Below are 12793 nucleotides of genomic sequence, written 5' to 3'. Positions count from 1 at the left end.
ATTCGTAAATCGAGATGCTGTAATATAAAATACTAACTTGTGCCAATTGCTGTCTGTGGGACCTGCTGTTTAATAAAGATAAAGTGATGAAACATTTTGATTTACTATTTTGTGCCTGTGCTTTTATATCTTATAGAGCTTTGTAAACAAAGAGCATTAGATCTTCATTTTTTATCATATGTTTTTCATGGGATTAACAGATTCAAAACGAAATCTGTAAGAATAACATAAATATGGAAGATTACATGAGACTAAAGAGGAGGAAAAAAATCACTTTTAAATGGTGTCTAGTGATAGGTTATGAAAAAGAACAATATGTTGAGAAGATTATAAACATTAGTACATAAGTTCTAAACATATTTAGTTTAATATTTCAAAAGAAAATGTCAACAACAAAAAAAGATATAACTCCTCATAGGGTATTTTGGAAAATGCTGTTTGTTGAGAATTTTCTCATTTTAATATTTTCTATGAAGGAATTTGTTAGTACATTTTGTTTATTATATTAAAATTTTGTAAACAATTGCAGAGAGGCCTGACTCCCGATAACCTAGGCTTTGACATTGTGGGAGGAAAGGATGACCCAGTGCTTCCAAATGATTACGCAGTATATGTTAACCATATTGTCAAAGGAAGTGTAGCAGACGGCAAACTCAGGTAAGCTTTCACAGAAAACTTAGCTGTCATGTTCAAATTACACCTTACTTTTTCCCCTATAAAATCCTTTTTATTATTTTGAGGAATGCTTGAAACATGCAGTAATGGGTTTTCACATAATTATCTCTTGAAAAAAATTATCACCTTCAGAAGTTTGTTTATGGATCATTATTTATCTGCATTGTAATGTTTGTGATTTTTTTTTCCATACATTTGATAATTTTTCCCTGTTATGACATTTTTATATTATGTCATAACTCATAAGAAGAATCTCACTTTTACATTTTAATTGTGTCACAATTCACTGGACTGAAAAAAAGAAATAAGATTGTGCGGAGGTATGTACTAATGACAAGTTTCTTGAAATCTTTTTCTAGGATCAGCGATGTGGTGTTGAAGATCAATAATATGGATGTGACAAATGTGGACAAACGAACTGTTCTTCAGTCACTAAAGAATTCATCTCAAGTATCATTGGTAGGAGAAATTATCTAGTTTTTTTCTGAGTCATTTTTCAATACTATAACAGTGACTTTAGAGGTAATGGATTTGATCAGTAATTGAGAGATGTATGTTTGTGGTACCATTTCAGCTGGTGAGGAGAAGGCGCTGTGTCACACCCAGAATCTGGCAGCCAATTCAACTTAATTTGTCATTGGGAAAGGGTGAGTGTTAATTCCAACAGTGCACAAAGTTTGTTTTTGCTAATGCTAATACAAAAGGGTAATACTAAGTAGACAACAAAGTATTTAAAATTTATACTGTTTTACTGAAAGTTGGAGTAGATGGTATGGTGAATAATAATGTCTTGGATCTTTTTGTAGATATGGGTATATTTATTGAGCAAGGATTGTACATAGCTCGTATTGTTCCTGGATCCACAATTGCCAAAGAAGGCATGCTGTCCACAGGTGACAGAATCATTTGTGTAAGTAGGATGCAGCAGGCAACTTTAATGATAGCATTATAAATGGCAAGGGCAAATCACTTAAAAAATTTTTTGATATAAAACAATAAATCCCTCAGTATGCACATCTTTTATTATTCAGAAAAGGATCAACATACCAAGTTCATTTCTCAGGTTCATGACACGTCGTTATTGATTTTTTTTTTCACCAGGTGAATGGTACATCAGTGGAAAATTTTACTCCAGCAGAACTGATGAAGCTCCTTCAGGGATGTTCTGACCCTGTATCCATTGAAGTGTGGAGACAGATGTCACCTTTCAACTCTGCAGGCTCCTCCCCAATCCCTGCCAATCATAAGGAAACATGTCAGGACCCTGGTGCTCAGCTCTCACCAGCCTTCACAAAAAATGAGGATTTAAAACATAATGTATGGGATGGAAATGATACCTTGGAGAACCCCAAAACTTCTGGCAAGGTCAAAACCAGCAGTTCTCAAACAGACAATTTGAATAGTAGTCCAGGATCAAATGACTGGACTGTGAAGGGCTCCAAAAGTGAAAAAGATCTGGACAACCATAAATCTAAAAATAGTCATAGACTTGAAAAAGCTCTTGGAAAGATATTTAAGCCCAAATCGAAACACCATGATCGACACGACCATGATGAAGTAAGTAAGAGACATACATCTAATCGACCTACTTCAACCATAAATGACAATGTGTTGCTTGAATTCAGCTTAGGAGACCAAAATGGAAATCATGGAACAGGACACAGAAAAAATATTCAAAAACGTGAGTTTGACAATGAAAACAGTGGAACTTGGCCGAAATGTTACAAAATGCAGCCAATGAAACAAGGGACCGTCATGATGCCTTCACCACAGAAATACCCAGACAGACCATCTATAACTAACTTTTTCATGAAGGGGCCGGAGAAAATCCCCCCGACTCCCCCAGAGAGGACTGAGGCTTCACATATAGCAGTGAAACAGAGTCCTCATCACAGTCCACAGAGCAGTGACTCTACAATCAAACAGTCCAACTCCCCAATACATTCTCCCCCCATAAGTACCAAATCAACTTCATATCTACACAGTAACAACTCCAGTTTACATCCCAATCCGGCCCCTTTTGTGTTTAATCCTGACAATGCCATTCCAAATAACTATGGTGTTAAGCACCTACCACCTAAAACAAAGAAACGCCCTCCCTCTAGTCATCATAACCATTATGATACACCCAATATCCCTCCAAGAGAGGCATGGGAACTCAGCAGAGCACGGAATCGCACGAGATCATCAGAAAAGGACAGACCACATTGGCACAGTGCTAACTTGTCTCCGTTCAATCCTTCTAGTCAGTTTCATTCCTCTAATGACTCCTCTGTGAGTGGGACGGGATTGCCTACAGGGGAATACCAGCCTGGGCAGTCCATGTTTCCAAGTGATTTCTCTGCATTTAATTCTCCACCTCCATTTCATGAGAGGCCCACTGGTCATGGCTACAGGATGCCACATAACAGGTAAATCCCAAATTAAATTTTCATGTATGGGATTAGAAAGGAGTCCTAATAAATCATTGAAGATAAATGCAGCAAAGAAATAATAATATAAAAAGCCTTAAAGGGGGGGGGGGGGAAGTAATTTTCATTCACCATTTATATGATTATGTCAAGTTAAAAAACCTTGCAGAAGTGTGAAGAGAGTCATGTATTTTTTTTTCCAGTGGTGGTTCCTCCTTGGTTGTGAGACCCAACCCTCATTATAATTCAGTTCATGGCAGCCAAACAAGTGCTCCTGTTGCTGTTAGTCCATCCTTCTCCCCAAGTTATAATTCACCCCAGGGTTCGTTTCCAGACATAGAACCCCGCCGATCTCCCTTTGACTACTGTAATTCCCCTTGTCCTTCCGTCATCAGCTCTACCAGTGATCCGTATAGCTACATTCCAAGTAGGGCTTCATCAGAAAAAACTGTGTCTGACACAGATGGATCAGCCAAGAACCCCTACACAAAGAACAACTCCAAAAGGATCTACATACCCCCTGTAAAAACTGGCAAAACAGGCTCTGTAGAAGTTGGTAAGGAAATCAGATCAGTTTTCACAGTTTTATACACAGAAATGTAAAAGTTGAAGTATTTCTATGTGCAAGGTCTGGATAATTTTTTTGTGTTTTTTAGTTGCAGCAAGAACTAGTCCTACATCACCCAGCTATTCAGAAGAACCAGTTACAAGTTCAGAGTCTCTTCACAATAGAAGAAGAAAGTAAGAAAGACTTTAAAACTTGAACATATTTTTCAACAAGACATAACGGGAAAATTACACTAATATTGTTTTAAAGTACTGAGATTGGGCAGTTGGTGTTGTGAAAAAAACAGTAGAGCAGTTGTTTTGAGGATATTAATGATTTTCAGGCCTCTTATGGGAGAGACAAGGAAGATAAATGTAGAGAGGAACTCTCAGACTGTGGGGTTCTCTATAGGGAGTGGTCCTCATGGGGGTGTGTTTGTCTCCTCCGTGCAGGAAGACAGTCTGGCCATGGAGGCAGGGCTAGTCATTGGAGACCAACTTCTAGAGGTAAAATATCTGAAAAAAATTTAAATGTCATTTTAAGTAAAATTGTGATGGATTAAAAATGATAACTTAATACAGGTACCTGTATTTCCATATCAAGTACGTTACTATTTTATGCTTGCATCCTTTGCAACAAAACTTTTGTTCAGGCAGTCACACATTCAGGAATGCATTTACAGTCAAACCTCATTAATTCAAACTCATTGGGACTAATAAAAAACTTTCCAAGAATTCGAGATTTTGAGAATGAAATACATGAAGTAAAAATCATTGGGACCTCCAGCTCACTTAGACACATCCATGGTATTTGAGATATCCAAAGTTCAACTGTATTTATATATAAGGTCCGAGTGAAGGATGTAGTTTAACAAATGAATAAGTGAAAACTAAGTTTCATTAATTTTTTTTTATCTTTCAGATTTGTGGAATAAACATGAGAACAGCCACAGAGGATATGGCAGCTAAATTCTTACGACAAACAGGGAACACCCTGAGTCTGTTGGTCCAGTTTAATCCTGATGGTAATCATATGGGTGCCTTTTCTTTTTAGAACTAAATAACTAGTCTATGCAAAATTTTTGTTGGTTTACATTATTTTCTACTTTCTAGAGATCTTTTTCTTAATGGTCAGCGAAATGTTTATAAATATTTAAGTATATTTTCGGTATTATCTTCTACAGAGTATAACAACAGAGCTGCTGACTCTTCAGGGGAGAGCACTGGAACTTCTCCAATGAATTCTCCAGAGTCAGACACATTCAGAAGAAGCAGAAAAATTAGTTCAAAGTCCAGCACTCACATCAGGATACCCAGGTAGGTCTTTTAGCAACTCACCTAAAAGGGAGGGATTTTGGTCTTTTTTAATTTTCCTTTTTTCCCCCCAATTTGCAACTCTTCTGAATTTAACATCAGACATTATATGTGTGTTTCTCTATATTGTGACATGAATGGAATTTTATACAAAGGTTTAGAAGCATTGAATTTTAATGCAGTAAGTTATCATTTTTGTAGCTCTGATTTGCCATCTGAACCATCCAGGTATATTACAGCAAGGAAATCATTACCCAGTGAGAACTTGGGTATTTCTATTGTTGGTCAAGCCAACTTTGGAATATTTGTTAAAGAAGTCCTACCCAACAGCTGTGTGTTTGGACACGAGGGATTGAGGTGTGGAGACCAAATTCTGGAGGTGAGGAGATAACATAAGGTCACTTCATTGTTTATATAGAATGTTTATTTTTGTAAAGGGGATTGGATCAACAAACTGCAATGAATAAAAAGTTATTATACTATATTTGCCTTTTTTTTTGCAGTACAACAATGTGGATTTTTTAACTATTACACTGGAAAAGGCTTCAACAGAACTGAATAAACCTTGTGCTTTTGTGAGAATGCAAGCACAGTATAATCCTGCAAGTAAGTGTTTGAGGGGGGATTGAAGATGTACATTTTAAAATACAGAATATTTTTAAAAAAGAAACTTTATTTTCAAAGAGCTGTCTGATGTTCATATGGTTATTGCAACAGTAAAAGAAACTTATTTTAAATGTATGTACACAGTTTGGCAAAGTCTTATGTAATTTTACAGAATACAGGCAGTTGTGTAACCAGTTTAACAGTGAGTCTTTCTATGTGAGGGCTCACTTTGACCACAAACCATCAGGAGAGGGTGAGCTGAGCTTCAGGAAGGACGACATCATGCTCATTGAGAACACTCTGTATGATGGCAAACCAGACAACTGGTTCGCGTGGTTAGTGGATGACGATGGCCATAAACTGAATTATAAAGGAATCATTCCAAGTCAAGACAAGTATGTCTGCAACAAACATAAATCCAAAATCAAAAAATGATTTATTTAAAGATATATTGATTTAATATTCATTTGAAAGCTGAAGTTATTGAAACTTTTGGTATACAAATATATTTTTTAGTGTTAAATTTAATAACATCTTCACTAGCAAGCTGATGGTCCACTCTTCTCTTTTCAAGTGAAAAGAGGAGAGGTCATTACCCTCAGTTAGTGAAGATGATTTATCAAGCATTTTGTAAAGGTAGCAAATCCATTAATCTGTGTAATAATAGCTCTTATATAGATTTTTTGCATTTAGCATTTCCTTAATTGTATGGATGAGAATTTCTTGTCTTTATTAGGCTAGAAATGGAACTGAGGAGGAGCTATTCTGAGAGTCTGAGTCTTCATGATTTGGAGGAGATCCGCGGATCTACTAGAAGGATGTCTGGATCTGCCCGGAGTAGTTTCTTCAGGAGGAAGGCTAAACATAAGAGGAATAACTCCAAAGACAGTCGTGAATTCAATTCATTCTCGGAGACTTCACTCACCAGTGACTCTGTTCCCGTCCTTGAAGGTATGAGAAAAGAGACCAAACCAGTGTACAATCTCTTCCATTATACAGATTACAAGTATTGTTCTTGTCAGTTCATGGAATTTTATGTGTCTGCACTTATTTGTTTATTTTATGGAAAGATAGATTAAAGCTTCTCCATCTCTTTCATTTTATAGATCTTGCATTTAACAAATACACAAAGGTGGAGAGGATGGAATGTGAGTATCTCAAGTTTTCTTGTAGCCGTTGTTTGCATTTTGGAAAGTGATAATCTTATTTACTAAACGTTATCTGTAATTTAAAATATATAATTTATACTTGTTTTGAGTGTTCATGTACCTCATTATCTTTTGATACAGATAAGGATACCAGGCCAGTGATACTGTTGGCACCATTGGCTGACTCCCTCATCAAGAAACTGGTGGCTGAGTCACCAGACAAGTACAGTACTGGACCACCAAGTAAGTATATAAGTACACTACTGAAGCGAAAATTAAACAAACTACATGTATAATTTTACATTTACTTAGATGCAAAAAAAACCAAACATCTACTGTAATAAACCTAAAAAAAAATTGCATCATTTCAGCTTTGTAAAATCCTTTAGATTTTTTTTGCATGGCACAGAAATCATTTCATACTTTGTCTGCATGTTATTGTTTTTGAAATACATGTGTTTTAGGTACATTTGAAAATGTTTTAGCTGAGTATAATAGTGTTAAATGTATGTAAATTATCTCTGTTTTCTTTAGCTGTAATGCCACAGACCAAGCAGGTGATGGAACAAGGTCTGGCAGATGGTATTTATATTGATTACTGGCAGGAAGAGGACAAATTCCAGTGTATCAGAACAGCAGTCATCAAAGAAATCTGTGATCAGGTCTGTTTACACATATACAGGAATACACATGTCTGTGTAAATAGAAGTTACTCATATACAGGAATACACACGTCTGTTTACAGGGATAGACATTAACTTTTAGATTTACTTGCCCTTCGGGCAAGTGATCTCAAACTTTGACTTGTCCGAATGCAAAACTTGGTTGCCCAAAATAAGGAAAAAACTTCAGAATAAATTTTTATTACTGTAAATGTTACGACAAGAAAAAATGTGTATTTGGTTTAACACACACTGCCATATGTAGCAATAACGCTCCGTTTTATAAAATTCATATTTTTAAACTTATTTTCGGTAGGATTCTTTTGTGAATCGTGATTTTCTGAGATAACTGTGAAACAACGCTGAAGGAAGATAGTTGCTAGGTAACATACATCGATCTTTACCTTAATGATCAGGATACATCGTGTTACTCTGTACTTATATTCTGTGAGTGAATAAATAATCTACTATCCAAATTTCCAGAGATGTTAGACGAACAGCATATTTACCAGGGAAAAAAACAGAATAACGAACCGGATTTTCAAATGAAAAGTATAATCCAGAAATGCTGACAAGGAATTCCGAATGCAAAAACAATGTCAGGTACCTGGCGGAAATCAAGTCTTCAATTTATTGGGGGTTTTAAATACAAATTAATGTAAACTAAATAAATATGTACATTTCTATGAGAAATATTCACTTGCCCAATCAGACAAGTACGTCGTAAGATTCACTTGCCCGAACTGAGAATTTACTTGTCCCGGGCAATCGGACAACCGTTAATGTCGATCCCTGGTTTATATAGAAGTTACACATATACAGGAATACCCACTGTCTGTGTATATAGAAGTTACACATATACAGGGATACCCACTGTCTGTTTATATAGAAGTTACATATATACAGGGATACCCACTGTCTGTTTATATAGAAGTTACACATATACAGGGATACCCACTGTCTGTTTATATAGAAGTTACACATATACAGGAATACCCACTGTCTGTTTATATAGAAGTTACACATATACAGAAATACACATGTCTGTGTAAATAGAAGTTACACATATACAGGAATACCCACTGTCTGTTTATATAGAAGTTACACATGTACAGGAATACCCATTGTCTGTGTATATGGAAGTTACACATATACAGGGATACCCACTGTCTGTTTACACAGAAGTTACACATATACAGCAATACCCACTGTCTGTTTATATAGAAGTTACACATATACAGCAATACCCACTGTCTGTTTATATAGAAGTTACACATATACAGCAATACCCACTGTCGGTTTAAACATATACAGGAATACCCACTGTCGGTTTGTATAGAAGTTACACTTATACAGGAAAACCCCCTGTCTGTTTGTATAGAAGTTACACATATACAGGAATACCCTCTGTGACTGTGTACTTCTCGTGACGTAAAGATTTAAGATAAGTGTTTATTTCTGAAAAATTTATGAAAAAAGAGGATTCAAAAATCAAAATACACTGAAAATACCAACATTTTATTGAAATAATAAAACCGACATTCTTTTACAGGGTAAGCACTGCCTGTTAAACATTAGTCCATCAGCCATAGAACGACTTCATAGATTACAGATCTACCCCATTGTTGTATTTGCCAGGCACAGATCACATAAACAGCTTAGGTAAGAATAATCTGATAGGCTGAGAATAACTTCTTCCTGCCTTTTTTGGTCCGTCAAATAAGCATGCAGATTTTGTATGAGTACAGTTGGTCAGTGTAAAGAAATTTTTGTGTGATATGAGGAATGCTGACCAATTTAGCTTATTTTTGAGTGATATGAATTAGCGTTTTACGAAGACTCGAGCATTTAGTTGAATAAGTCTAATTGATGATTTTACTCTTCAAGGGAGATCACTGACCCCCAATTCCATTCCCAGAAACTCAGTGCTAAATCAGCCAAGGATCTGTATGATAAATTCCATAAACTAGAAAAGGATTATCAGCACCAGTTCTCAGGTAGGCCAGAAAAATCTCTGTGAAGCATGAATCTGCAGGAAATAGTGCATGTATTTGAGATTTCCTATTAAAGTTACAGTATAGCAAATATCTATATCATAAACATGTATGTGTGTATGTATATTGTAAATGATGCATTCTCATTCTGAACACGTAGTTTTATGCATTTTTATTTTGCAGCTATAATTCAAGGTGGCAATTTGGCAGAAATGCACCAGCAAGTTAAGACTGTGATAGCAAATGAACAGAAAAAGGCCATCTGGGTTCCTGTTTGTCCCCGAGTGTGAAGAGGGATGTCTACAGGTCTACATAGATCTGTCCTGAAACCTAGAACCCGTGTTGTCTGAGAGTGTGATCAGACACGTTCAGTTTCCTTAGAAGATTCGTTAAATGTGTTGTACTTATGTGAGGTCTGTAAACATTCTAGTCTTTAACAATACAAGGATTTTTACCAAATTACGCTTACATACTATATTGTACAGCTGTCTCACAGAAAAAGGAACAAAGAACTTGATTGGAATCAGCTGTTTGCAAGTCTTTGTTTAATATAAATATTATTTTTCATTCCTTTTCATGTTTTCAAGGATCGTGATGGAAATTGTCCATAAATATTTACGTCTTGTTTAACTCTGTGATAACAGGTGTCTTGTGACACGTTTTGGTGTTGTGACCTAGTTTCTGTATTTAGTGGTGCATGAGCAAAAATAGTGCATTAATAACAAATTTTGCTGTGTATCTTAAAAGATTTTTTTTAAAATCATTTTTAAGTGTAGCTTTGGAAGATTTATTTTTTGTTCTGCTTTTATTAATATGTTGGCATTGACACAAACCCATCTCGGGTTCATGGCAACCTGCTGTAAAAAGTGTTTATAGTAATAAACCATTCCAGTCCTTGATAACGATAACCAAGACCAAAAGAAGTAAATCAAATTTAAATTCCCAACAACAAAAACAAAACAATGCAAAACAAACAAACTGAAAACAAGTCATAGTTGAGCAAAAACCTAAATATTCATAGAATTTGTTTTATGTGTAAATTGGGTAGGGAGGAGAATTATTATTATGGGCTTTATGAAATTATTGTTCATACATACACATCTTATCATGAATTTTACACAGTATAACTGTTCATATTTTGATCTCAAGCAGCAGGTGGCTAGTGGGTCAGAATTAGCTTCCTTTATTTTAATTTTAAATGTTTAATGTTGTGTGCAGTTTATTCTGAGGCATTCAGTTTATTTTAGTTGTGAAGATCTTTATTTTCATTGGTGTAAATTATCAGCAAATATAGTTTGTATAAGAAGAAATGTGTGTTAGAAGTCACTATGATTTTATTGTTATATTTCAGTATAGATTAATGTAAAACTTTTTGACAGTGTTTTATTTAATTTGTATTTAATATAATGAAGTTGTGATCTAATTTCAGATTTTATCTACTTGTTTTGTAGATTTTTTTTTATTAGGCACATCTTTTTTCGGATTCAGACTTGCTTATTTGTTTGTTGATTTTGTTTTCGGTAGTGTGCTTATTTTCGTAAACAGTGAAGTCGGCAATTCATAGAATAGCAAGGGAATAGATATCTGGGTAAAGAGATGGTGAATAACTTTATGTACATTTAAATTCCTGTAATAGTTAATCAGGGACATTGCACTATAGAAAATGAGAAATAAAAATTGGGAAATGCAGTCTGTCTGTGTTGTAGATCAGAGGTTAATAATGGAAAACTAAATATGACAAATAGCCAGACACTGGACAAGGCTTGACTACATCCATTCTCGTCAGCAACATGCAAAGGATTCTTTCCTTGTGTTATCTTTAGATATGGACCATAACTTTGTATATATTTTGACCATAACTTTGTGTATGTTTTGATAGAAAAAAAAAATACTTTACATATAAACGAATTTTTCCTTCCAACCGAAAGTTAGATGATTCTGAAAAGAATAAAGTGGGGGAGAATGCATCCCCGCGAATATAAACGAGTAACCCACGAAATTACGTCTCCACGAAAAAAGTAAAATTTTGCTTGCCCACAGTAAATGAGCGCAAGGGTTGGACTTCCAAACAAAAGAAATCATTTTGAATAAGATGAATTACATCTATTTTGGTCGATATTTTTTTATGCATATAACTAAGGGATACAAGACGAAGATGGTCTAATATGTCGGATATGGGACTGGGACGAGATGCGAAGCACCGAATCTCAGTCCCGTATCTGACATACCATCTGAGTTTTGTATCTTAAGGCCGGTACACTCGATGAGATTTGTAGTATAATACAAATATTATAATACTCTCTTGTACACACGCTGATATTGTAAATAGACCAGGTATTTCCACGTGTTTCCCCCCGCCATATTTCTTCCTAAAAAAAGTGAGCACTCTGTTAGCAGTGTCTCATTAGCTCTGCTTCTTATGTATTTTTTGTGGTAGTTTCCACTTGAGATAATCCACAAAGCTTCGAAATTCTTCCCATAAAACCACGAATTTTTCGAAATGTTTACTTCTTAAGTCGGTCACTATTTACCATGTGCAATTTTAGTAATGATAAAAATAGGATGACCCCAGTGTGAGCACAGGCACTTGGGGTCTGGACCCCCCCCCCTTTTCCATTTTTTTTTCTTTTTAAATATGGGGTCGAGTCACCTTTTTCCTATTTTTGTATTCTAATATGCACTATATGTTATCAATAATGTAACTCTTTTGTCTCTATATGCTGTTTTTAAATATACCGTTTTCGACTGATACATTATTCCATGTATCAGTCGAAAACGGTATATTTAAAAACAGCATATAGAGACAAAAGAGTTACATTATTGATAACATATAGTGCATATTAGAATACAAAAATAGGAAAAAGGTGACTCGACCCCATATTTAAAAAGAAAAAAAAATGGAAAAGGGGGGGGGGGTCCAGACCCCAAGTGCCTGTGAGTGTGAGTACATTTGAAAGTGAAAGGTAAGTTTTAGACTTGTATTAAGAAATAGAGCATTGCTCTTATTCTTAATAGTTTTATAAGATTCGAAAGATCGTATGATACACTGTATCATTTAGGACACGTAATTATTTTTTTTTTTTTTTTTTTTGAAGATTCCAGGAAAATTTTTTCTCGTGAAAACTAGATGTTATGTCGTGAAAACGACTTATTATCTCGTGAAAACGACTTATTATTTCGTGAAAACGACATACGTTTTCAAGAGATAATAAGTCGTTTTCACGAAATAATGTTTTTTCACGAGATAATATGTCGTTCTCACGAGATAATAAGTCGTTTTAACGACATAATATCTCGTTTTCACAAGAGATTATGTAATTTTCACAAGTAAATATGTCATTTTCACGAGATAAACAGTTAGGGTTTGTATTATAATACAAATCTTATAATACAAATCTTACCGTGTGTACCGGCCTTTATTTAAAACATTTTTTCAA

General features: G+C 35.0%; 1 protein-coding gene across 2 annotated transcripts in view; it reads left to right on the top strand.

Moving 5' to 3' along the window:
* LOC133205312 (disks large homolog 5-like) overlaps positions 1-11045 on the top strand; it is a 36306-nt gene extending 25261 nt beyond the window's left edge. For both annotated transcript variants that reach the window (XM_061341106.1, XM_061341098.1), the window contains 20 exons: positions 530-657; positions 1035-1134; positions 1250-1322; positions 1482-1585; positions 1777-3086; positions 3290-3642; positions 3743-3827; positions 3977-4139; positions 4555-4657; positions 4817-4949; positions 5148-5325; positions 5450-5552; positions 5725-5947; positions 6289-6503; positions 6659-6700; positions 6842-6943; positions 7235-7362; positions 8915-9024; positions 9250-9359; positions 9540-11045. In XM_061341106.1, coding sequence (XP_061197090.1) covers positions 530-657; positions 1035-1134; positions 1250-1322; positions 1482-1585; positions 1777-3086; positions 3290-3642; positions 3743-3827; positions 3977-4139; positions 4555-4657; positions 4817-4949; positions 5148-5325; positions 5450-5552; positions 5725-5947; positions 6289-6503; positions 6659-6700; positions 6842-6943; positions 7235-7362; positions 8915-9024; positions 9250-9359; positions 9540-9646 — 3870 coding nt within the window. In that variant the 3' untranslated portion in view covers positions 9647-11045. The remainder of the gene's footprint in view (positions 1-529; positions 658-1034; positions 1135-1249; positions 1323-1481; positions 1586-1776; positions 3087-3289; positions 3643-3742; positions 3828-3976; positions 4140-4554; positions 4658-4816; positions 4950-5147; positions 5326-5449; positions 5553-5724; positions 5948-6288; positions 6504-6658; positions 6701-6841; positions 6944-7234; positions 7363-8914; positions 9025-9249; positions 9360-9539) is intronic.
* The last annotated feature ends 1748 nt before the right edge of the window (positions 11046-12793 follow it).

The sequence above is a fragment of the Saccostrea echinata genome, unplaced genomic scaffold, assembly GCF_033153115.1.
Source record: "Saccostrea echinata isolate AGI-Se365-2 ecotype Australia unplaced genomic scaffold, CSIRO_AGI_Sech_v1 ptg000002l, whole genome shotgun sequence".
In the NCBI taxonomy this organism is placed as follows: Eukaryota; Metazoa; Mollusca; class Bivalvia; order Ostreida; family Ostreidae; genus Saccostrea; species Saccostrea echinata.
This window is presented reverse-complemented; position numbering and strand designations above follow the sequence as displayed.